A 27,047-nucleotide genomic window follows, 5' to 3' on the forward strand; every position below is an offset into this window, starting at 1 on the left:
AGTGAGTCTTTGGCCATGCGCTCTTGCTCTTTTGTTCTCGTGGAAACTTTTCTCTGTGAAAAGGCCTTCTCAACATTGGCACTTGAGACGGGCAAAGCCAAAACAGCCAGTGCCCCGTTTGCTAACTCTGGCCACTGACATAGCTTTCAATGCCAATACTGGTGCACCTGAAGATTACGATTCTATGGGACAGGTTCTGCAACATATGCGTTGAACTGGGAACATATGCCCTCAAAGTTATTGAAACGTTAAAAAATGAAGCAGTCCTTTTCAAAGTCCTGAGAAAATTCCCCTTTACGGAAGGGATCTAGAACTTGTGGAGAGCACAACAGTGCGGCTTCATTGACTTCAAATGCCATGGTTGGTGAAGGGATATTTCTATGCATCATTGCAAGCCATTTCTCATGCATCTTAAAATAACATTTCCTGGATTGTTCTTCAACATTTCTTTGCTTACCTAGTGGCAAGAATTCTAACATGGAACATGTTGCAGTGCCAAAGTCACTAAAGGTTGCCAGCCTGCTCTCAAGATCGGCACCAATTGCGCTGAATACTTGGTAGACAAGAGTGTTTTCAGACTCTAACCTTTTTATTATGTCCACTACAGCAGTCATGTTTTACTGTAAAAATCTAAGAATGTAGTAGACTGTACTTTTTTCACATCACTATCAATATCTGACCAAAGATCCTCACATTTCTTGCCTTTGGCATCATTACTAAGCAAACATTCTGTAAACATTTGCCACACGGATATCAGCGCCGGGACACCCCGTTGGGGTAGCGGCGCGCTTTACAAAATACACAAATAAAATAATAAATAATACTTGCATTTTAGTTTCCGCGCATAACGAAACTGTGCACCAGAATAGATTACAAAGTCGATATCATTCTTAATTAACTCTGAAGATTGTAAAGATGCTTTCAGCATACCATCTAGCAAGGATCTCTAACAGGAAAACACTTCAGCTCAGGTATAGATTTTGACAGGTCATCACAAAACTTTTTTATGTACGTAGTTGAATCACTGAAAATGCGAACAATATAACTCCAATCTTTGTTGAATTTGGTAAGAACTTTATGCAGCAGCATTCCAAGTGACTCTGCTTTCCATGTTTTCCAAGTCTGGTGTTATGTTTTCACCTCTATCCCAGATTCTTGGTGACAGCACTCTTTTCACATATACCTATCACTACACCTTGCATTGAATGTTTAAAGCCTGGGGTGTTTGGCAATTCACCTACTATCAATACTGACTCGCTAGAAAAGGAGGCTGATGTTTCACTGATTCTCTGTCTGTGGGTAAACGTGATGGTACATATTGGGAAAGATTCTTATCAAACCAGCCATTTTACATAGCGAACAAATCAAATGTAGCCAAAGTATCAAATATACTTTTGATATTTCCTGATTCTCTACAGTTTATAAAGTAATTAAATAAGACCTAAAACATGCTTCTAAATCCTGCAGTTTTAGACCAAAGACCGCAAAACTGAAAAAAGCAAAAGCAAGAAGAAACAATATCTTAGTGACATCCCTAAACAACAAAGCTCAAGCATAAACATGTTAGCCCTGTTCTTCTTGCTGCTACTGTGTATAACAAAGTTACATTGTATTGGCCCCTTCAGGAAGAAATAGGAATAACTCTTTCACTCTCCTTTACCTTTTTTTAAATGGCACTCATTTTGTGTTTGTGAAGGTGTTTATCAGTGGTGGCTGTTTCCGTTTCTTTGGGGTTTTAGCAGTTATTATAGGTTTAAACCTAAAAACCTAAAACAGAATAGCCTAACTATGGTTGGTTGTTTTACATGGGAGAGGCTATGGCGCATGACCACTGATGTACGTGTTAAATGATCCTGGTCAGCCAATGGGATAATTGAAGGTCACTTGCAAGAAGGCTTCTACTGTGCTGTCCTTGAGGGGGATTTTTTCAGAGGCTGTGCTGAAGTTGGGATTTTGAGGGCTTTCGGTGGCAGAAAATCTGGACAGGAAAACACTGTTGTGGAGAACAATGCATTGGATGCAAGTCACATGATCACTGATATGACTGTCATGTGAACCTGGTGGCCAATGAGAGACTTGGAGCTCATTGGCAAGATGGGCTCTGCTTTTGTGGTGAGCTTTGCACCAGTAATAGTGCTTTGTTGTACCTTGATGGAGCGTGCATCGCAGGGAGTGTTGACATGGAGTGAGGTGAGGCTTGTCTCTGCAGGTGTCAAAGGGAATGATGTCCTTGGTTTGGTTCAACACAAACAGCCACTTTCAAGGTGCCAATCAGACACACCATTCAGCCCTCCCATTTCAATTTCATATGTCTTAAATGGGAGCCGTCTTAAAGATGAGAGTTGCTTGCTGACTGCTCATTGCTCGAAAACCATTAAAGCCAGACTGAAAGAAAGAGGGGATGCATTTATAGAGAAGGGTTTATTCGCTAGTACAGAAGGACACATTTATAATAAGGGTTAACCGACTGCATTCCATCCTACACCTGGCTGCCTGGTGTGGGGTCCTTCTCCCAGCCTTATGATCCAGTCATCACTTGTTCTTGATTATTAAAATGGTCTTAGGCTGGTGGGACCATCCTTTCAAACGAGGGACTGAAGACAGCCTGTCCAAGAGAAAGATGCAGGTCACTCATTTCCTGCTCATTGCAAACCGCTACTGTGGGCTAAGTAGGGAATCGAGAGAGGGCTACCATGCGGTCGCTCTGCTACTGCCACTCTCCTGGTGTGATCTTTGATAGGTAGGTTGCCCCTCAACACCCATCCTGGCCTTTTGGGAGAAGAGTGAAAGGAAACAGGGTAACTAACAGGGAGGTGGTAGCTTATGATACAAGAAAAGGTGAACCTGCTATGGCCAGATATTACTGTATAATTAGTTAAATGCACAAAGTCATCTAGAAAGTTCACTGTCTCAGGTTGGCCTCGTCTCATCTCTTTTGTCCTTAGAGGAAGGCAAAGTTTACAGTCTTATCGTGAACGAGACCCAACTAGACCAGCCGCGATCCTACACCGTCCAGCTTTCCCTGCGGAAGATCTCCAAGTGCCTCTCTCATATTGTGGTGAATCACATCTACTCCAACCAGAGCAGTGTGATCTATGTCACAGGTAAATTATACACATTACATGCATGCACACATCAAGCTTGCCATCTGCCTGGTATCATAGAGTGATCAACAAGCATGCTGCTGGCATGATGTCATGTAAGACTGCTCAACAAGCACTAAATATGCACAACACCTGTTTGCATGAAGCACATAGAGAGGGAGCAACATGTAGACTGCTGGCATGAGACCACAAGAAGAATGCTTTCTGGATGTCACAGAAAAAAGCACTCAAAACATGCTGTCTGCTGGAGCACACCACGTGTGTGCATCATGCCAACTCTAGTGTGCCTCTTTAGGCTAGGGGAACCATACTTGGAAATGTTTGCTGTGTGGATGCACACAGATAATCTAAACTTTCTCCTTCTTACCCAGATTTGGAAACTATGGGCCACATGTATGTAGGTTTCATTTTGTTATTTCCTAATAGTGAATCTTTGCAATTCGCTATTAGGAAATATCAAACATGTATGTATTAATGTGTCTTTGACACATTTAGTGATTCCTAATGGGGTCACAATTGAAATTTTTCATTAATATTCATAAGGTAGGTTGCAATTTGCAACCCATTGGGAATTGCTAAAAACACATGGATGGTGGCCTGCTGAGGATAGCAGACCACCATGTTTGTGCTTGTTTTAAAATTAAGCAATGTTCAAAAAATAAATTGCAGCCTGTATTCTTTAAAGGAAAATGGAATGTGTTTCAAAAACAAAAATGAAAAGTTTTTTGGGGGGGACCACTGCCTGCTCGTAAAAATATTTTTGCAACCCTTCACAAACGGGAAGGATCAGAAAACATTCATACATACCACTGCAATTTGGTATTAGGTATGGATGCCCTTAACACGCCCATTCCTAATACTGAATTTCTAAACTATTTTGCGATCTGGTAATAGGTTAATGAATTGCAAAATAAGGTTTGGTACATAGAAAAAAGCTTTCCCAGCTTTACCAGTCGCAAACGGCCCAGTTCTGTGAATTGGAATGTTTGCAACCGAGAGATAGCTACGTACACGTGGCCTCTATATAATTTGATGCATTCACAGCGGGAGTGTACGGGGTTCACCTAACATTTCCCCTCCTGCCTCTTTAGATTTGGGAGCCGTGTACTTTGAGGTCCACGCAGCAGGAGTGTATCGTGACCTCTTTGGAACGCTTCATGCCTTCGACCCCCTGGACTTGCAGATGCCACTGGCGCTGTCTTTAACATCCAAGGTAAGATCAGAAAGAAAGTGGTCTTCTGAACCACAAAAAGACAATTTGAACACTGGTTAAAAAAAAACCTTCCCAATAGCCTGGTCTCAGAAGGTGGATATTCTAGGGCAGAGGAAAGTTTTTTTTGGGTCAGGAGTTATAATCATGGTTTTTAATGACTTTTGGGACTTGGTAAGAAAGTGGCCAGGCATTTTGCCAAATGTATAAGTACACCTCTATTGGACTCAAACGCAGAGCCTTGCACAGTACAACAGTGACAGACATATCAAGGTCTGTGGAAGAGGATCTGTCCTTAGTTTAGCTCAATTAGTCAACCTTGGAGCTGATTAGCTTCTAAGAGTTGCTGTCCAGGGTATTTTTCAGGTGCGACTTTAGGCAAGTTCATCTTTCTGTATGTCTGCCTGGCTCTAATGTGCCAGACTCGAGCTGGGTCTGGTGGCTCAGTGGACTAATGCATCCACTACAGGGGCCTGTGTTCGACCTCATGGTCACAGGTTCAAATCCCGGTGGGTCCACTCAGCCTTTCATCCATTTGAGGTTGAAAAAATGAGTACCATTGAGTTGGGTATTAATATTCATCTGTTATTTCAGCGCCGAGATGCCCTGTTGCTGGAGTGAACGTGCGCTTTACAAATACTTATTTTATGTTTAAAGGTCTTGGCTACATATGGGTGGGTCTATCCATGTGGGGTAACAGGTCTGTTTCTTTGACTATTATTACCTTCTTCAGTTCCTCAAATAACATTTTCTCATTAAAGGGGAGACTCAAAGAATCACTATATTGCATAGTGCAAGTTCCATGTGAATTTTATAATTGTTTTCTTATGAAGTTTACACAATTATGCTTCACTGCAAAACTATAGCGGGAGTCATTTATTAGTTCAATGTCATTTTTTTTTTAAATCTGCATCAAATAACATTGAAAATAAAACATTAAAAAAAGAAATGCACACATCTTAGTGAAAAATGTGTTTATCACAAAAAATATACAATTAAAGTGATCAACATAAAAAATAATCGGTATCCAGGTACGGGGCATTATTACCCCGTCTTTTCGATTAACCCATCTGAAGCTTAAATCCCCGCTGTCTGCTGGCGGTAAAGGGAGAAAAGAAACCCAGCATTAAGGGTGGGTTTCGAGGTCTCTACACATTAGACTGGAAGTTTTAGCACAGAAATGAAGTTCTTCCTACGAATGTGCTGTGTGACCAACCCTCTGCTTTAAGTTATTATGCTGGGGTATGGTCAATGTGCACTCTCAGCTTTGTCCCACAAATGTATGGAAATATTTACCTCAGTGCTCAGGCAATTGCTATGCATAATCGCTTCCATTTTATTACATTTGTTTGTACTGGCATGTTTCATAGTAGCCACATCACAGCACTTGGGGCTCCTTTTCTGTGTATTAGAAAACAAGTCCCAAGCGGTACATGGAATCCTGCGGGAAGTGTAAGGTCTGGGCCATATCTAAGGCATTGACTGAGATAACAGAACTGGAAGAAATGTCTATTGGAGGCATATTTACATAGAAACCATTGGTGCAATAGAACACAGGCCAGTCAATAGAGCCATCCAATGAATTGTTTGGTATACATGAATTTTGCCAATGGAGCCTAGTGAATCCAGTCATCCTGGTATTGCCTTAGAAAACATTGGCATTGTTTACTAATCTGTTAACTCATTTGGTTTGTCTGTCAGAATGAGGATGGTGGTATCTGCTGGCTTTATATGTTTGTTCTCTGATCAATGCCTTTAAGGTTTCTCAGAAACATGAAGTAAACTGGGGTTCTCGATCTGAGACTATGCTGCTTGGAAAGCCATTCAAGCATACAATCACTTTCATAAAATATTTTCCTTGTAGCTGTGATGAACGTAAGTCCCTAACCCCACACAACCTCTTCCAGATATCCTTGCACTGCTCACCCACATCGACCAGTGAGAGGAAAATGCTGAAGATGTGAATGCGGTGCTTTATTTGCAAGGGTTAGTAGGTAAGGGTGGATAAGGAAACACACCATAATCCCCTGCTGTGGCCTAGTACGCTGTGTACATCTGGCACACAAGCATTGGATCTAACAACGCTTGAGACAAAGTTTCAAATGTGTATGACTCCATGGCTATGAACACAATAACTAAAATATTGAATCTAAATCAACGTAAATTAAAAATTTAACAAGTGAAGAACAACACAAAATTAAATGCAATACTAATATGTAGGCAAATGCAAGTCTTATTCAGCCACATTTTCGCACTGTTTACTTTCATTTTTAAGTCGATCAACTTAATGAGTTACCAATCAATGTATTCATATCACAAGAACTCCTTTTTATCAGAATATAGCAGTTAACTCACTTTTTTGCTGCATGCATTTCTCTCTACATTCTGACAAAAGTATCCAAATTGCTGACTGAGTAAAACAAGGCAAAGGAAAACATCAAACAAATGAAGTAGTACACACTAATTGCACTACCAACATTTGATATAATATGTTATCCATAATTCAGTTCCATGTACGCAAATAACAGTGAGGGCATTCACAGTACATCATTTTTTGTCCAGAGAAGCACTTATGATGCAAAATCCTGAAGATCCTTCAGACATCTTGGGTTCACAGTATGGTGCATGTCTTCTTACATACAAACTTCTGGTTAAAGACGGAATTAACTGGATAAAAAACTGTCAGTCAGTCAGTCTTGACTGACTGACTGTCTTTAATGTTCCTATTCTAGTTCTGTCACCGCTACTCACCAGTAATACATAAATTACATATATAATGGAATAACTTCCATAACTTATAACAGTTCATTTGTGACTACACAATGCTTGGCCCAGAGCAATCAGCTCTTGGGGAAGGCGGTCACAGAACAGAATTACAGCTGCTGTTTAACCGATAGATAGCTAGGTTTTCAGATCTTTCACAGGTGTTGACTGATAAAGAGACATTGATGGCAGTGTTGTTCAAGGTGCACACTGCAGGAGGTCATTACTTCACCTGGGTGTAAATCTGCATTTTTTGTTATTCACCATTTCAGATTGTAGATTTGCATGTCACAACCTCCTGAAGCAGCCTCCTACAACAGGATTTATGAGTGTAAATTTACTCCTAGAAAGTTTTCACACATAGGTGGAGATCTCCATTTCCCTTTGGAAAAGCATAGGGCAAATTATAGAAGTTGATGACTCTTTAAATGATTTTTTTTTACATTATTACACATATTTTAATATACATTGTGAATGTAAAGCCATTTAAAATAGTTATTGTACACATAGAAGTGATAAAATAAATAGTTACAGCACATTAACTCATTGCATTAAATGTGTTTGAAATTATTCATTAATTAAAATATGTTTATTTAATTTATATTATTGAAGAATTATTTGAAGCAATTCTCCCACCACTGGAATAGGTTTCTTTTTATTTAAACTGCATTAAGTTTTTTTTATAAGCTGTAATTTAAATTACTTTATTTTTTTGACAAAAGTTGGATTTAATTGTATTTTTAAATGTGTTTACTATTAAATTCTAACTTTATACCATGACTAATTCATACATATATACATATATTTTTAACATAAAAAATAAATATATATATATATATATGCAATATATATATTAAACACACACACACACACACACACACATATATATATACATATAACTATATGCGTGTGTGTGTGTGTGTGTGAGTGTGCGTGTGTGTGTGTGTGTGTGTGTGTGTCTGTGGAAAGCAACTACTGTATAGAGCACCCTCAACACCAGCGACACTCTAGACCTGCTCACCTCAAATGTCTGGCTTTCTATCAAAGTCTTTAAGCATAGGACTAGCACAGTGCCATCCATGCTGAGCTGCGAATTGACAAAAGCCTGGAGTGGAATTTTAGAGGTTGGAATGAATACAACCTTATATAGATCCTCCGCTTCAAGAGATGCAGATGGAACCCATCTTGAATGAGGAATGGACCTCAGGTCCTCCACTCCCGACTCAGGCACAACTGGAGGCAATGACGGGCAGAGCGGGCCTCGTAGACCTGAGTTGTTACCAGGCGAGGTGAGGTCCATTCCTAGTTCAAGACAGGTGCCATCTGCATCTCTTGAAGCGGAGGATCTATATAAGGTTGTATTCATTCCAACCTCTAAAATTCTAAAGTTGTTTTTGTTTATTAGTGTGCACAATTTAGTCACCTCCTTCTTATGCAGGAGCAAACTATTAATAGAGAAAGGTCCTGAAGAAAGCCGCGGGTGACCTTACCCAATTGGCTGAAACATATCGACCTTCATAGAAAGCAGCTATTTTCGAAAACTGCTTTTGCACTATTTTTATTGAGAATGGTAAGAGATATCTAAAATAAAGATTGTTTTTCTCTTATCAATTATTTTTTAACCCTGCACTCACTCTTTTGCACTGCACTTTTTTCATGTTTCTTTGAGAAACCATCTGTGATCATTATCCTTGCATATCAAGGGATCTCATTGGTTCTTTTATCTGGTTCCTCTCTTTGACCTACTTAAGATTTATTCTAAGGAGATAACCTCTATGATCAAGAGGTACATTAGTTGGTTGGAAGGATACCCAGATGATGATACTGATCACCAAGGTAATTGATAGGAATCCAATTTCTCATTAAGAATCTTTCTAATCTTCGTTCTCTTTTCAATTGCTCAAAGGGATTATATGGTACTCCATTTTTTCACTTTTGTGTCCGGTTCCACCTTTTTAGACCCCCGGTTCAGTTTGTATATTTGATTAGGTTTGGGTATCCCCATAAAACAGAATCAATTCTTTACTAAATGTTAGTAAATTCAACAGCCCTAGTAAATGACCCGTGTCCATCTCCCTTACCACAGACAGTAGAAAGTTAACAATACAGACAGAAAAGGTTGCAGTAATGATCTTCTAGCAGCAAGAAGGGTCAGCCTGGAGAATTCAGTACACCTTCATGAATTTTAGTTAAACAACTGGATACATAGCAGGATCTTGTTTGTGAAAAGAAATTGCGAGATGAATTATCTATTTTTCATAGTTACTTCATGTTCTAATACTTGTGCTATAATAGTTCTGTCTTCCACTGTTGGATCAAAGTTTATCATTACGTAACTCTTTCCATAAACAGACGTTGCTGTGCTTCTTTCGCCCAGCCGTCTGCTCTCATTCCTTTGAAAATGGATTAAATGTTGGTGTTCAGTGTTTAATCTTTGAAGGCACGTCCTTTGCTTAGTTTTTAACATGTCGGCTTCATCCTACCTTCTTTCTTTCCTACCTATGTTGGCTCTTAGTCTGAAAAAGAATTGTTTGAGGTTTTAGGAGTTGGTATTTGATGATATCTCCACTCTTTCTTCGATTGTGAAGCTGATAAGATGGTTGTTGAATCGACTGCGGTGTCTATTTGTGCATAAACTGCACATCCTACTACCCCATTGAACCCCCTCAGCCAGTAGTGTCTGCCTGCCCCCTCAGGTTTCTCGACTCTTTAACTCCCTTTGCTCCGGAGGAATGCCGTTGGATTTGTTACGGATACCCCAAACATTGCTCTCGGGTTTTTCCACCTTGGTCACCTGCTCTCCTCTGTTCCTTTATGTTTTGCTGCAGATCGCTCCTCTTCATACCTCCCGAGAGACCGTTGCAGCCTAGGGATGGCCTTTGTCTCTGTCCTTTGCTCACCACCAGAGGAAGGATTCGCAATGTGTCGGTAGCCGGCCTCTCACCTTCCTCCACGATCGGGACCCGACTGTGCCCACACCTCTAGCTGCTGATCATGCAGTGAGTACCATCTAACACGACACCTACTGGTTGTCTTGCAGTTTCTCAGAGTCAGTAAAAGCTGTGCTTCCATTTTATGCTACAAGGTGGCCGCATCCAATAACTACATCATTATATGATTCTCCAGCATTGGATCTTTCATAGATTCACATGGTTGAATAATTCCCAGATAGCCCATGAGATGCCAGCCTAGTTGAAGGAATCTGAACTTTAGCATCTTGATGCCACAGCTATGCTGTGAGCTGTACTTTGTAGACTTCCAGCTCCTTCTCTCTGACTTGATTTATAGTTCCCTATTAGATACGATGCTTATAATGTATATTTTGGTATAGCATGAGTTTGCGTCCATGCTTGTGTAACCAGCAGGGAAAACATTTTAAATGGAAGGTGAATGCCTGGTAATACCAATAAGCCAATAGCCTTGAAGAGCAATAACAAAGAACCAATGAAAAGTGAGAGCCATGGCACTTGGAGGCGTGGTCTCCGTGTAGGTGAGGTGCAATCATATTTGTAAATGCTGTCTGTGTACCAGTACTATTGCAAACATCTGATAGATTGGAAACACCTGGAGTGCTCTGCAGGGCCATGGCACTCTGGTCAGTCCAACATCACCCCCCCCCCCCCAGAGAGTTCTTTAGGGCCCATGGCACTCTGGTCTGTCCAACATCACCCCCTGCCCCCAAAAGACTTTAAAAGAGTTCTTTAATCTGGCCGCAAACCAAAGCTAATCGCACTTCCTGGTTCTGGAATGAACAGAAAGGGGTCTATTATGATGTAGGGCAGATCGCCACCGCCCGCATGGCGGTGGAGATCCGCCCTACATCATCCACCGCCCGCCTCCCATTTACCCCCGCCATATTATGATGAAGGGAGGGACCGCGTCAGACGGGAAGACCAGCCGCTGCTTTTCCGCCCGGTCGACGGGTCGACCAGGCGTAAAAGGGTTGCATTTGGTAGCTGTGTCTGCTAGACACCGCCAGCTATATTACCATGAGAGCAGGAAGCAGCGGCTTCCTGAGTTGGGGGCCCGTAGCAGGTCCTCAGGATGTTGGGGTGTTGGGGGGGACACATAGGGGGTACCTATGGTACCCCCCAGCATTTGCATGCACAATGTGGCAGCCACCGTGCGGTGCCTGCCACGTTGTGCCTACAAAGCTCACAGTGCATCCACAGCATTGTGGCGTGCGGTGCTGTGAGAACCGCCCACCACAATGTTGTGCATGGGGGATGCCACAGCCACTGTGGCGGTGGCATCCTAATTGCCGGTGCAGGACCGCCGCACCACTGGCGGGCGGTCCGAGCACCGCTAGGGTGCCATCCTAATAGGCTCCAAACTGTTAAAAACAAGAAACCAACCTGGTGAAACATAAACAATACGGATGGGCCCTGACTTCAGAAGACTTCCCATGCACTGGAGGGTCGCTTGCACATTGAATCATCTGTAGTCGCCCCTCCTCCTTTGGTACCCTTTTGTCCACATCATGAGGCTGTGCCATCCTTCCACCAGTGAACCACAACTAGTCCTTTTCTCTTACAGATAATCTACTGCTCTCTCGGATACAATCACCTGGGCCTGGTTGACGAGTATGGGCGGATTTTTATGCAAGGAAACAACAGGTATGGGCAGCTGGGAACAGGAGATAAAATTGACCGCGGTGAACCCACACAGGTGAGACACAGGAGCGGCGCGTCCCCTCCTGCGCCGCGTTCTTCTGAGTGGGGGTGGGGGACAAGGGGTGGTCTTTGGGAGGGGGTGCTGGACTGGTCAGAGTGGAGAGGGAGAATGATACGGTTCGAAAAGGCGCATCTTCAGGTATGGAGGCCCAGTGTGTATGCAGCAGGTTAAAGTAAGCCCAGGGAGATGCTACAAGGAGAAGAAAGAACCAGGAGCCCATTAGGTGAAGCAGAAAAATACACATTGCAAAGAAGTCAACAGGAGGCTATTGATAGTGAAGTGATAAAGCAAAGACAGGAGCAGGGCATAGAATGTACACTGCAAACAAAATAAGATGATGGACTGAGCGCTGAAACTTTTCAGACACTCAACCCCAGTCACAGGTCTGGGTTGAATCCATCATTGTTCTTCTGAACACTTCGCCACCTCAGTTTGGACCCTGCCATATGCAAATCAGTTGTGACCCTGCTCCAATGGGAACAGTCTACCCCGAACTGCCAAGTCAGGTCTTCTCTGAACTAGAAACAAGCATCCTGGGACCGGTAACACCATTCATCAGCCAGGCTAGCTTGAATCCAGTGGCTAAGTAAGCAAGGGACCCATGTCTGGGCATACCCTGCCAACTTAGGGCAAACACAAGGAGATGATGGACGGAGCACTTAAACTTTCCAGACACTCACCCCAGTCACTACTAGATCTGGGTTGAATCCATCATCGTTCTTTAGCTCACTTCGCCATCTCAGTTCAGACCCAGCCATATGCAAATCAGTCTTGACCCTGTGCCTCATGGGAACAGTCCAGCCTGAACTTCCAAGCCAGGTCTTTCCTGGACCGGAAACCAGCATCTTGGGACCGGTTTCGGGGTAACACCCTTCATCAGCCAGGCTGATGTGAGCCCAAGTTGTAAGGCGTAGGTTATATAGTCCCGCTTGAAGCAAGACCTAGGGTGCAGGTACGAAGAACTACTGTGTGCACCGAAGACATAGCAAGACCTAGGTTAAATAATGCTGCGTGAAGCAAGACCAAGGGTACCTCGTGGGCTAGTTGGATCCCAGGGACCCTCAGGATTTAAGGTGACTTAATCGCCCAACTTAAAACGCGCCATGGGGCGCGTTTACACAGTGGTGAAGGGAGGGGGGTGGGGCCTGAGGTGACATGTGTGAAAACACGCCTGTGGTGCGTTTTAAGTTGGGGAATTAATTCCACTTCAATTCTGAGGGTCCCTGGGGGCCAACAGCCCCACCAGGTACCTCCAGTAAGCGCCACAGAGCGGCGTTGCAGAGAGGTGGGCCAGGCCATGCCCCTTTCACACCTCTCTGCAACGCAGCTCTGTGGCACTTACTGGAGGTACCTGATTGGCTAGTTGGACCCCTGGGACCGTCAGGATTCAAGGGACTTAATCTCCCAACCTAAAACGGCCACAGGGTGTATTTGCACACATGTCACCTCAGCCCCTCCCTCCCTCACCACTGTGCAAATTAGCCCCGTGGCGCGTTTTAAGAGGTCGTTTTAATCCCCCTGCCCTATTATGTACTAGGGCCTTACAGAGGAGGTCATGCTAATCACAGGGGTACCCCAACGCATAGTGTTCCCTAGTGTATGTAGGTGTTTTCACTGCATTCTAAGTGGCTTTTAGCATAGCACCGGCTCTAGGCCTGGTTAGTCAAAGTCAGTTACCACCAGTACCCGTCTGAAAAAGTTGTGGGCACAGGATGATTTTGGAACAAGACCTCTTTCTGCTCCTCTGTTGGTTCTTTCTGCACATGTCTTGCTTCTTCCTGCACTTTTCTTTGTCTTTGTGGACTTCTGTTGCTTCTTTCTGCATTACCTTTGCTTCTTTTTGTGCAAGACCAAGGGTTGTTACTTCTTTCTTCACATGTCCTACCTCTCTGGGCATAGTTAGAAACTAGCATTTGAAAAACCTTTGAAATTCACTTTAAAAAACATAGGTTTCAGGCACATTATAGTTAGAAACTAGCTTTCAAAAAACCTTAAAAATTCACTGAAATAAAACATATGTTTCAGGGGTGTTATAGTTAGCTGGACATTTCACTCGTACAAAACCATAGAAATTCCTCTGTTATAGTTAGTTCTGCTAACTATAACTAGCGCCCCCGCAATGCACTGCTAATAATGTCACATATTACATCACTCATGACATGGTCAGTGACATCACGGATGACATCACTGATGACATCTCAAATGACATCTCAAATGACATCACTGATGACATCATCCAGTGACTGTGTGTTTCTGTAACGTTTAAATATGATTAATATATATAGGGAAAGGGGTATTGAAGAATGAGTGGGTGTATAAGTGTCTGAATGGATGATTTAGTAGATGCGTGACTGACTCTATACGTGAGTGATTAAACGTATCTTACTGAACGCATGGGTTAGTGACTAAACTGTGTGACTGTCTGTATCCATCTGTCTGTTGGTGTGTAACCGGCTAAATGAGTTTGTGAATAGCTACATGAGTGTCTATATGTGTTTGTGATTGGTTGTCTGAGTATCTGTATGAGTGCCTGAGTGTTTATGTTGGTGGGGTGTGTGTGACTCTGTGCATAGATGTGCGAGTGAGTGATTCACTGGGTGCATGGTTTCAAGACTACATCTGTGATGAACTGTATGGGTGGGTGAGTGTGTGTATTGGTGTGTTAGTGAGTGAATGTATATCTCAGTGGCACATGTCTGAGTAACTACATATGTGAAAGGCAGTATATATGTGTGTTGGAGTATGTAAATGGCTATAAGTGAGAGTGTGTGATTCTGAGCGTGGCTGTACGGATGAGTGTGTGCTTGTATGAGTGATTGTATAAGAGCGTTAGAATGTGCTAGTATTTGTATGAGTGATTGAGCTGCTGTGTGTATAACTGTATAGGTGACTAAATGGCAGTGTGATTATTTACTTGCATGACTGACTAGGTGTGTGAGTACCTCTATGGATGAGTGGTGGTGTGTGAGTGTTTACATAGGTGTATGAGTGCATATGATAGTCCTGTACTGAGTGACCATAAGTATGAGTGGCTGTACGGGTGAGTGAGTGGATGTGTGGGCAAACCTAAGAATCAGTGAGTGTGTATGTAGTTATTGCTGTTGGATTGTCTATGGTTTTGAGAATGGCAGTCTGTAATTTAGAGTGGGTGTATCAAAGGTTATATTAGGGTGCGAGAAGATGCATCAATTTATCACATTGATGATGTCATCAGTGATGTTATCAGTGATGTCATTTGAGATGTCATCAGTGATGTCTTCAGTGATGTCACTGACCATGTCATGAGTGATGTAATATGTGACGTCATCAGCAGTGCATTGCGGGTGCGCGAGTTATAGTTAGCAGAACTAACTATAACAGAGGAATTTCTATGGTTTTGCATGAGTGAAGTGTCCAGCTAACTATAACACCCCTGAAACCTATGTTTTTTTCAGTGAATATATATATATAGGTGTGTAAAACTAAATAAAACGCCCCCTCTTCCAAAACCCAAAAGTAAAACACCCCTCCCTCCAAAAGCCCCAAATAAAATACCTCCTTCCTCCAAAAGCCCAAAGTAAAACAACCCTTCCCTCCAAAAGCTGAAGAAACCAACTACAATAACATTTTAGATAAATTAAATAAATGGTACTTACCCACAGCTGTACGTACTCCTCTGCAGCCGCGGTCCATGCAGGTAACAACTGTCGTGCGGTGGGGCCGTGTAAGGGGAGATTCAGAGGGACGATGCAGAGCGAAAATGTATTATTTATTTAATATTGCCTCAGCATCGTCCCTCGGAATCCCCTCTTACACCGCCCACCGCTGTTATTTGCACGAACCACGGCTGCTCCGCTGTGTTCCACTTCTGAATCTGCTGTCTGCTGTGGAGATCAACCTCCCCTAACCAATCCAGATGCTGCTCTCATGCTATTAACCAGCATGCGAGAAGTGCCTGGATTGGATGGAGCGGGCTGGCTGGTTCTCTCCTTCAGGCCCTGGAGGCCTGTGCTTGGTCTCCACCCAGCTGTCTAAGACAGCTGGGTGGAGAGCTTCAAAGTGCGCATATCACTTTGGCTGGCACAAGGCAGCTGGCCAAAGTGACATGCACCCTTTGAAGTGTCTAGCCAGCCACTGCTTCCGTCCTCCATTCTGCCATTTGGCAGCAGAGGACACGGGTGGCATGTCTCTGGGCTCGAGGTAGGCTGGCTGCTGCAGTGCGCATGTCTGTAAAAAATAAAATGGCAATGACATTTTCTCATTGCCCTTTTATATTTTCCTGTGCTGCCCGCAATAGGCAGGGGTCGACGCTCCCCTGCCCTCGCGAAGAAACAGCTGCCGATTTATATATTTAACATCAGCATATATATATGCCTCTCTTCCCATGGTGTCCATTCGTACAGTTAACTCCACTAAAATGGCTGCTGCAGTTCAGGTTTGTGATCTGCCACCAGGTTGGGGGAGCTAGCTTTGAACTTTGGGGGAGCTGCTAGCCCAGCTGGAGGTCTCTGTCGGGACACATCTGTCATCAAAGAGTAGTAAACCGTACGGTTCCACCGCCGGAGAGGTAGACACAAATCGTATATTTTGTGGAAGATTCTGCTCTGCGGACCACTTACAAACAAGGACATAATTTGTTTACTGACCTACCAATAACTTTTGATATTTCCCCTTAGTTGAATGGGTGGATGGATGGATGGATGGATGGATGAAGGACAATACCGACATGCTTGAAAAATCTCCTAGTGGGCCTCTTTTTGGGCCAGCTGAGGTAATGTTCCATGTTTGGAGTGTTCTTGAGAGATTGAGAGCAATCTCAGGGTACATCTATTAGGACTTAAAGGATCAGTTATATTGTTTTATATTGTTTTCATGTGTTGTAGAGTACTGAGATGTCACTGGTTCATTTAGCACTTAAGAAAACCTTCTCCTAACATAAAGCTAAGATCATAATCACTTCGAAAGCTGCCACGTGTGCACCTGGGCACTGCCGCCTCTCTCTCTCTCTGTAGGTGCGCTACCTGAAGCGGCCCATCGACATCTGGTGCGGCTTGAACCACTCCCTGGTCCTCACCCAAGGGGCAGACTTCAGCAAGGAGGTGCACGGTAGCGGATGCGGTGCAGGCGGGAGGCTGCCGGGCTGGCTGAAGGGCAGCGCCTCATTTGTCAAGCTGCATGTCAAGGTAAGTGAGTGCTCAGGTACCCATGGGAAGGGGAGGCACCTTGGAGAAGACAGGGAGGCTGAGCTGGCCTCATCTCAGTTCCTACTAGTAGACAAGTGGCCTGATTTGGAGGTGGGTGGTCAAAATGAAGTACCGGGTTATTTAGAACCCAGTGGTGCCAGGGGACACACCCAAAGACTTCGGATTCTCCTGTCTCAGACTACAGAAATGCAGAGACTTCTTGGTGACGTCAAAGATCAAATTTATTGGCTGCAGCCAGTAACAGGTATCCTAGAAGTACAACACGGTGTATATTCTCAGGAGACTGCTCAATCTTACAAAGTCAGTCAACTCTTTTTATACAAAATATTATGCTTCAGGCAAACATTCCTTATTTACAGTAAACCAATCCCATGTGTACAATAAAAGCATTGTATGACAAACCCACATTTCATCGTCCAGCCCACTATCGATTACCCGGCAAGACCCAACACTCTTCATCAGATAAATTGGCTGGACCCCTAATAAAAACGGGCACCTCCTCATCGTAAAACAGGTCATAAAGAACGGATCGGAGACAGGTGTGTGTAAGATTAGACATAGTTGTGTGCAATGAAGGGTTTATGGTATGCTGTGCCTTGATCCCTAATCTCGATCGGCCACTGGGAAAGGAACCGGCCGAACAGGTTTGGCTTCGGGCAGTGGAGTCAGCTTGCCCAGGTCACACAGAAGTCAGCAGAAAGTGAACATGTCCCTGAGACTCGTTCGGCCTTAGTCATCGGCCTATGTGAGGGCAACCATAAAATGGCTGCCGTGCACAAAATGGAATCCGAGGGTTCAGAACGGAATCTCTGATTTCATGGTGATCACGTCACTCGAACATGACGAAAACACTCGTATATATTATACTCGCCATTTTCGGTCTGCTGAAACCAAAATCGCCGTGATACGATGATGTTTATGACATGGGTCCAGAATTCACGGAACCTCAGACCTCCTTTTGCCCTTACATAGGCAATAACCTACACTCACGCTAATCTGAGTCTAGGTCTATATTCATAAAGTCATTGAGATGTTGCTGTAGCATCATCCTATTACTTAGCTTGTCTCTCGATACAGGTTTCCTTACACATGATGTAGCACAGAGGCCACATATAGCTCGAGCACACTGTACACCAAGACAAAACAGGAAAAGAATGGCTAAGATCATCCCAATGACCATCAGAATTTTCCATCCCCAGGCGGATATCAGTTCCCAAAACCATCCCATCAACGACCAATCTCCTTTGTCCACATGTATAGACTCGGAGATTTTGTGCAGTTTGGAAATGACCTGGTACACTGTCGGTTACTGCAAAAACAACAATGATGGACAGAATGTGGATCAATGTCACACATTCACCCCAGTCAAAAGATCTGGGCCCAAATCCATCGTTTTTTCACTCCACACCACCCTGGGTTAGACAATGGCGATATGCAAATCAGCGCTGACCTTGTGCCCCATGGGAACAGTCCAGTCCGAACTACAAAAGCCATGTCCTTCCCAGAACGGAAACAAGCATCCAAGGACCGGCCCGGTTTCGAGGTAACACCTCTCATCAGCCCGGCTAGCTTGCTTCCAGTGGTGTGGAGTGCCTGGGACTCACGTCTGAGCATCCCCAGTACACTTAGAGCGGTTACTGCAAAAACAACAATGATGGACAGAATGTGGATCAATGTCACACATTCACCCCAGTCAAAAGATCTGGGCCCAAATCCATCGTTTTTCCACTCCACACCACCCTGGGTTAGACAATGGCGATATGCAAATCAGCGCTGACCCTGTGCCCCATGGGAACAGTCCAGTCCGAACTACAAAAGCCATGTCCTTCCCAGACCGGAACAAAGCATCCGAGGACCGGCCCGGTTTCGAGGTAACACCTCTCATCAGCCCGGCTAGCTTGCTTCCAGTGGTGTGGAGTGCCTGGGACTCACGTCTGAGCATCCCCAGTACACTTAGAGCGGTTACTGCAAAAACAACAATGATGGACAGAATGTGGATCAATGTCACACATTCACCCCAGTCAAAAGATCTGGGCCCAAATCCATCGTTTTTCCACTCCAAACCACCCTGGGTTAGACAATGGCGATATGCAAATCAGCGCTGACCCTGTGCCCCATGGGAACAGTCCAGTCCGAACTACAAAAGCCATGTCCTTCCCAGAACGGAAACAAGCATCCGAGGACCGGCCCGGTTTCGAGGTAACACCTCTCATCAGCCCGGCTAGCTTGCTTCCAGTGGTGTGGAGTGCCTGGGACTCACGTCTGAGCATCCCCAGTACACTTAGAGCGGTTACTGCAAAAACAACAATGATGGACAGAATGTGGATCAATGTCACACATTCACCCCAGTCAAAAGATCTGGGCCCAAATCCATCGTTTTTCCACTCCACACCACCCTGGGTTAGACAATGGCGATATGCAAATCAGCGCTGACCCTGTGCCCCATGGGAACAGTCCAGTCCGAACTACAAAAGCCATGTCCTTCCCAGAACGGAAACAAGCATCCGAGGACCGGCCCGGTTTCGAGGTAACACCTCTCATCAGCCCGGCTAGCTTGCTTCCAGTGGTGTGGAGTGCCTGGGACTCACGTCTGAGCATCCCCAGTACACTTAGAGCGGTTACTGCAAAAACAACAATGATGGACAGAATGTGGATCAATGTCACACATTCACCCCAGTCAAAAGATCTGGGCCCAAATCCATCGTTTTTCCACTCCACACCACCCTGGGTTAGACAATGGCGATATGCAAATCAGCGCTGACCCTGTGCCCCATGGGAACAGTCCAGTCCGAACTACAAAAGCCATGTCCTTCCCAGAACGGAAACAAGCATCCGAGGACCGGCCCGGTTTCGAGGTAACACCTCTCATCAGCCCGGCTAGCTTGCTTCCACGATGGATTTAGGCCCAGATCCTTGTACTGGGATGAATGTATGACATTGTTCTACATTCTGTCCATCAACTGTGTTTTCTGGTACACTGTCGGAGCATTATCTGGAATGAAAACACAGCAACTGGATTGGATCACTTTACATACCCCACCTCGGTCTGCAAGTATGACATCTAACGCAACTCTATTTTGAAGAGTCATAAGACGATCCGACTGGAGCTCAGCAGTCAAGTTACTAAGGGCACCGGCAGTTTCAACTACGGTGGACTCAACCACCCTCGTTAATTGCCTTATGTTCCTGCTGTTAACCATAGGTCCCCAAAACGGCAGAAAACCCTTCAAGAAGTCTCCCAATTCTTGTCCTGCAGTGTCTTCCTTACTGAAGACACCTCTAACTACCCTTGTCTTGTGGTAATCTGCCGCAGCTGTGTAGGTGGGAGGCAACAGGAACGAAACAAAACATTTGCCCGAGAAATCAGGGGGCAACCATGTGTATGCTCTATCATAACAGATGAAATAGGTACCCTTAGCTGCTAGGAACGATGGGGAAGTCTGGGACGCAAACACATACGTCTCAGTGCAGGTACTCTTCCCTAACTGAGCTCTGGGATTCTTGCCATTACCTTGCAGACATAGATGACCCTGATGGGGTACAATCCAAATCGGAGTGGATCTTTTTGCTCGCTGGTTCTCACTCAGACTCGCTCTTTATCCAGTCACGTTCCATCCAATATACGATAGTGTCTCATCTTTCGGGATAGTCTCGTAAGAACTGGCTCCCTTAATCATATCGACTATTCCCTTGACTAGAGCACTATTCTTTGGGTTGTCTTTCACAGAACGTAGGGTTGTGGACTTCACGGGCATAGATGAACATTGTTCTGTATGCCCATATAGAACCATTGTAGCTGAATGGTAGGACCAGATAAGGGATACCTTTATCAGTAGTATGAGGCATAAGACCACACACCCAACAGTTAGTTGTGTTCACTACTAATTGGTGTTGGTGCAAAAGCTGAACGAAGGAGTTATTGACAAACTCTAATCTTCTAACGGACTCATGTTCAGGTAGAGGGTGAAAAGAATGCGAGGAAACAGTAGAAGGAGGTATGGGCTGTGTAGTGGGTGCAAATGTCACTCGAAAATAAAATAAAACATATCCTATTAAAAACATCATTACACTGAGCAACATGAAAATGCATAATATCAGAAAACGTTTTCTACCCATCATCATACACATTTTGGTTTTAAAGTTCATCTCTTTGGCAGGTCTCTCCATCTCGAAAAACTCCATCCTCTAACCTTGCTGCTTGCGGGGGTAGGGTGTTCCGTGCTAAGGAATGCGCCTGTCAGCCCAGGGAACTCCCAAGCACCAACCAGAACCGTCGACCTTGTGTCTTCGGCTTGCACTCCAAAGACTTGACGCCGCGACCCTACAGCTGAACCCGGATGGTGGTTCGAAAAACAAAAATCAAAAAAGTTTCTCAGATGAGAGAGCTGCACTTTCAAAAATAGCAAAGAAAAGGAATTTTATTTGTCCATAGTTCTCGGCCTTAGATTATAACGGCTTTTCCCTGGTAATGTCTGATCACGAAACAATAGGTCAGGCTCAGTAGTGTCCAGTCGAACTGAAGATGGCATGGCTTCTTGCAGAAGATCGTCGCTTTCGCGTTCAGAATTTGTTCCAATTAAACGTGCATCGCTAAAAGGCAGAAAACGAGGCACAGTCTCAGTTTCCGAATCTTCAAAACCCTCCTGGACCCACGGGTCGTACGGCAGAGGCAAAGGGACCCTCTTACAGTGTACGCCGTGGATCCAGTTCTTCTTTCCTTGTACTCGTACTGCGGATCTCGTTGATAAAAGGACTAATTAGGGGCCGATCCAACGGGGTTGATCATTCTTTGTCCGCTGGAAATTCTTAATTAGGACCCACGATCCAGGATCGATGACGTGTCCTGGATCTTCAGAAACCTGAGGCAAGGTATCGTGAACCTGTTGGTGTAAAACAATTTAGCCGTCAAATCATATAAGTAATCAAGCAGTACAAGGTGTTCAATCTCGCTGAATTTTGTCAGTTTTGGCACACCCCATATGTTGGCCGGGCGACCAAACACGATTTCATACGGACTAAGTCCCACTCGTGAATGCACAGTCATTCTTGTCGATAAAAGTGCTAATGGCAATGCATCAGGCCATTTAAGACCAGAGCTCGCTTGTATCTTGGCAAGTTTAAGTTTTAGAGTGCCATTGTAGCACTCTACTAGTCCAGCTGATTGGGGGTGATTTGCAGCGTGAAACTTTTGGCGTATACCTAGCCCTTCACATACTCTCTTCATCACTCGACCCACAAATTCACTCCCATTATCACTCCAGACCATTCTCGGCAAACCAAACCTGGGAAAAAATTCTTTGACAAGGGCTTTAGCTGTGGATAAGGCAGTATTATCTTTCAGGGGATATGCTTCTACCCATCTCGAAAAGGCACAAACTACAACAAGTACGTATTTCAAGTTGTTGCACCTCTCCATGTGGATGAAATCTAGCTGCAAAACCTCGAACGGATACGTTGGAGGTGCAAAATGACCAGCTGGAGTTGGAGTTCCCCTACCAGGGTTGTATTTCAGACAAACTATACAATTCTTGACCATATTCTCTGCACACTTAGGAATTCCAGCATTTTGCCATACTGGGGCCAACAACTTACAGATCCCTTTCACACTGATGTGAGCCATTCCATGCGCCATTGTAACCACTGCAAGCACGTATGCATCGGGTAGCAACGATCGCTGATGCTCTGACAATTCAACCCAACAACCATTCGAGTCTAATTTACCCGTACTCTCTCTCCACACACTCAACTCTTTCTCTGTAGCTTCAGCTTGAATAATTCAGAAAAGGGGGTGGTGATGGACAGAGCATCTGAGTTAAACAGAACACTCATACCCAGTCAAAAGATCAGGGCTTGATCCATCACCGTTTTTTAGCTCACTGCACCATCCCAGTTCAGAACCTGGCTACATGCAAATTAGTCTGTCCCTGGCCCAGTGCATCATGGGAACAGGGCAGACCAAACTACCAAGCCAATTCTTTACTGGAAAGGAAACAAGCTTCCGGGGACCGGTTTCTGGCATTGCAGCCGTCTTCGGCCCGGCTTGCTTGAATCCTGATGGTGCAGTGAGCAAGGGACTCATGTCTGAGCATACCCTGCCACTCCTATAGTGGCCAAAACGATTCAGAAAAGGGGGTGGTGATGGACAGAGCATCTGAGTTAAACAGAACACTCATACCCAGTCAAAAGATCGGGGCTTGATCCATCACCGTTTTTTAGCTCACTGCATCATCCCAGTTCAGAACCTGGCCGGGCCGAAGACGGCTGCAATGCCAGAAACCGGTCCCCGGAAGCTTGTTTCCTTTCTAGTAAAGAATTGGCTTGGTAGGTTGGTCTGCCCTGTTCCCATGATGCACTGGGCCAGGGTCAGACTAATTTGCATGTAGCCAGGTTCTGAGCTGGGATGGTGCAGTGAGCTAAAAAACGGTGATGGATCAAGCCCTGATCTTTTGACATGGGTAGGAGTGTTCTGCTTAATTCAGATACTCTGTCCATCACCACCCCCTTTTATGAATCGTTTTTGGCCACCATAAGTGTGGTAGGGTATACTCAGATGTGAGTCCCTTGCTCACTGCACCATCAGGATTCAAGCAAGCCGGGCCGAAGACGGCTGCAATGCCAGAAACCGGTCCCCGGAAGCTTGTTTCCTTTCCAGTAAAGAATTGGCTTGGTAGTTTGGTCTGCCCTGTTCCCATGATGCACTGGGCCAGGGTCAGATTAATTTGCATGTAGCCAGGTTCTGAGCTGGGATGGTGCAGTGAGCTAAAAAACGGTGATGGATCAAGCCCTGATCTTTTGACATGGGTAGGAGTGTTCTGCTTAATTCAGATACTCTGTCCATCACCACCCCCTTTTATGAATCGCTTCAGCTTGAATAGACTTCACACTCTGTATCGTATCTTCACACATTCCAACGTCACCAATCCATCTTGCAGGGCCCGCGTCATGCATTCGATTCATGACATCTCTTGCCGTTTCTTTTGCAACTTCATCAGCAAGCGCATTACCGCGACCAACGTCGCCAGTAACCTTCTTATGTGCACTGCATTTCACAATCGCGACTTGCAACGGCAAAGTAAGTGACTCAAGAAGCTCATTCACCAACTGTCCATGCTGTATCTTGGCTCCATGTGAAGTCAGAAACCCACGCTCTTTCCACAATCGTCCAAAACTATGAGCCACACCAAACGCATACTGGCTGTCAGTATATATGGTCACTTTCATTCCTTTTGATAATACACACGCTCTCGTAAGTGCAATCAACTCTGCTGCTTGAGCTGAATTATGTGGGATGCGTGCAGCTTCAACAATCGTATGCAAAGTCGTAACAGCATATGCTGCAGTCGTATCACCATTCGGAAGCTTGAAGCATGAACCATCCACCCATAGGGTACCATCACATTTCACAAGAGGAGTGTCCCTAAGGTCTACTCTCCCTTTCGTTTCTTCTACTGTACTAAAAAGGCAATCATGCTGTTCAGAAGCATCTGTCTCCACTGAAATCGGCAGCCATGTAGCTGGATTCAACGTATTGCATCTCTTTATGTGCACATGACTTGCTAAAAGTGTCAGTTCATAACCTGACAATCGAGCACTAGTTAAGTGCTGTGTCTTGGTCCTGTTTAGCAAAGTGTCCACTGCATGTGGAACCATTACAATCAATGTATTATTCATCACCAAACCAGCAGACTGTTGAATAGAAACAGCTGCTGCCGCCGCCGCTCTCAAGCAACTCGGCAACGCTCTAGCCACTGGATCCAAAGTTGACGAAAAATACGCACATGGACGCTGCTTGTCCCCAAAAGACTGTGTCAGCACTGACAACGCACAACCTTCTTTCTCATGGACATACAGTGTAAAGGGCTTACTGTAGTCGGGGGTACCCAACACAGGAGCCGAGCACAATGCATCACGCAATTCCAAAAAACGTTTCTGACAATCATCGGACCACGGGAGGGGATTTGGTGTATCTTTACAAGTTAATTCCACCAAAGGTTTGGCCAGTAGGGAAAAATTCAGTATCCATTGTCTGCAATATGACGTGATACCCAAGAAAGCACGCACTTCTCTCTGTGGAATTGGCACACTCAATTTTGCAATTGCCCGAATTCTTTCTGGGGTCAGTCTTCTTCCCTCCTTCGATAAGAGATGACCTAAGTAGGTCACTTCTTGTCGACAATTATGCAATTTCGAGAGAGACACTTTGTGATGCAAATCAGACAAATGACGCAACAATGACAAGGTGGTTTCTTTACAAATCTCCTCAGTATCTGCAGCGACTAGCAAATCGTCGACGTACTGAATAAGTGCAGCACCATCAGGTAAAACAATCGTATCAAGCTGTGTTTTCAAAGCTTGACTATATATTGATGGACTCTCACAATAGCCTTGAGGAGCGCGTTTGAACCGGAAGCTTCAACCTCCTACACAGAAGCCGAAAATATCCCTGCTCTCCTCGGCAATCGGGATGCTGAAGAAAGCATTCTTCAAGTCAATCACCGAGAACCAAGTGGCTGAAGCTGGAATCATAGTTAGTAAGGCAGTGATATCAGGAACAACAGGAAATTGTGGCACAACGATTTTATTCACCTCTCTAAGATCGATCACAAACCTGTAAACGGGTGGCTGAGAAGAGTCAGTTCGTTTTAAGACAGGCAAAACAGGGCTATTGCAAACATTACCTCTTGTTTCTTCAATCACATCCTTTTCAATCAAATCATAAATGATCGCTAACAATGCCTTTTCACCTTCATTAGAGATCTTGTATTGGGGAATGCGCGGCATTTTAACATTCGCTTTCACGGCATATGGCGGTATTTCCAAAAGACCCACGTCATTAGGACCAGTAGCCCAAATAGAATAAGTAAGAGATGACAATTCTGTTGGAAGTTTATCCTTCGACAAATACATTGAGGAGACCACTTTCTTACCCAGTGTAAGTTGTACTCCCGAAGGAGAACAATACAATGTTGCATGCAATCTTTTCAACAGATCCAATCCCAACAAGTTCTCACCACAACCTGTCGTCAGAATAAGGGGTGCTTCGAATTCACAAGGTCCAACAGAAAGGGACATAGAACTAGAAATCGGGTTCCTAACCGGGGCGCCAGAAAAACCTACTGAAACATTCATCTCGCCAGACAAAGGTGCGCCAGGGAGTTTAGAGTGTATAATAGAACTCTTCGTAGCACCAGTATCCAACAGAAAAGGCTCTGACACACCTGATGTAATCACCTCAACATAAGGTCCACTCTGATCTACTGGAACTGAAACAACTCCCTCTCTTTGTCTATGCCTGTCCTAGCAATCATCACCTTCCATATTCTCACCTTCTGCATAGTAGTCATCAGCATAGTACTGAGTCGTCCTACCAGACGTGTTATTCTGTTGATCAAAACTATTCATTGAATTTTGAGGAGGAAAGGAACGTGCGTTCTGGGGGAAATTTCCACGTCCTTACCTCTAGGAGCTTGTGGAACACCTCGACCTCATGCGCTAGAAACACCATTCATACGCTGTAACAAAACAGGGCAGCTACTTTTAAAATGACCCTCTTCTTTGCAATATGCACACTGATTAGGACCTACAGGAAAACGTGGTTGAGAAAACTCGAACCTTTGCGAGTTCCTCTGAAACTGCTGGGGTTGCTGGTAATCACGCTGACCACTACGAGGCGGATAACGCCTGCTGTAAAAGAACCTTCGTCTTCAATTCTTTAGTTTTCCTGTCTGCTCTATCCTTCTCGTCCTTATCTCTATTTTCGTAGTACAGTGCAGTAGCCAATATTTGTGCTGAAGAGGAAACAGCCCAAGAACTCTCTGAATCTTTCAACTTCTTACACAACTCGGGAAGCAAATTGTGCACAAACTTGTCAACGAACAACCGTTGACCTCCTTCAGTACTCATGTCTTGACCACTGTGGTCGATAAACGTCTCTTCAAACCTAGTGAAGAAGTCAGATACGGTTTCCTCTTTCTTCTGCTTACATGCAGACAATTTATCCCAATTTACACGCATCGCAGGCATTAAAGTCTTCATGTAAGTAACGATCTTACCAGGGAGTTCTGCTACTAAAGGCTCAGGTTTAGCACCGCCTACTTGTCTGTCATTCGCAAC

The 27,047-nt window shown here is 44.5% G+C and overlaps 1 protein-coding gene across 1 annotated transcript in view; it reads left to right on the forward strand.

The window, feature by feature from the left end:
* FBXO24 (F-box protein 24) overlaps positions 1-27,047 on the forward strand; it is a 74,111-nt gene that overhangs the window by 27,489 nt on the left and 19,575 nt on the right. The window contains exons 5-8 of the mRNA XM_078669187.1: positions 2,946-3,155; positions 4,196-4,317; positions 11,614-11,745; positions 16,743-16,913. Of these exons, the coding sequence (XP_078525313.1) occupies positions 2,946-3,155; positions 4,196-4,317; positions 11,614-11,745; positions 16,743-16,913 (635 nt within the window). The remainder of the gene's footprint in view (positions 1-2,945; positions 3,156-4,195; positions 4,318-11,613; positions 11,746-16,742; positions 16,914-27,047) is intronic.

This window comes from Lissotriton helveticus, chromosome 12 (assembly GCF_964261635.1).
Source record: "Lissotriton helveticus chromosome 12, aLisHel1.1, whole genome shotgun sequence".
Taxonomy (NCBI): Eukaryota; Metazoa; Chordata; class Amphibia; order Caudata; family Salamandridae; genus Lissotriton; species Lissotriton helveticus.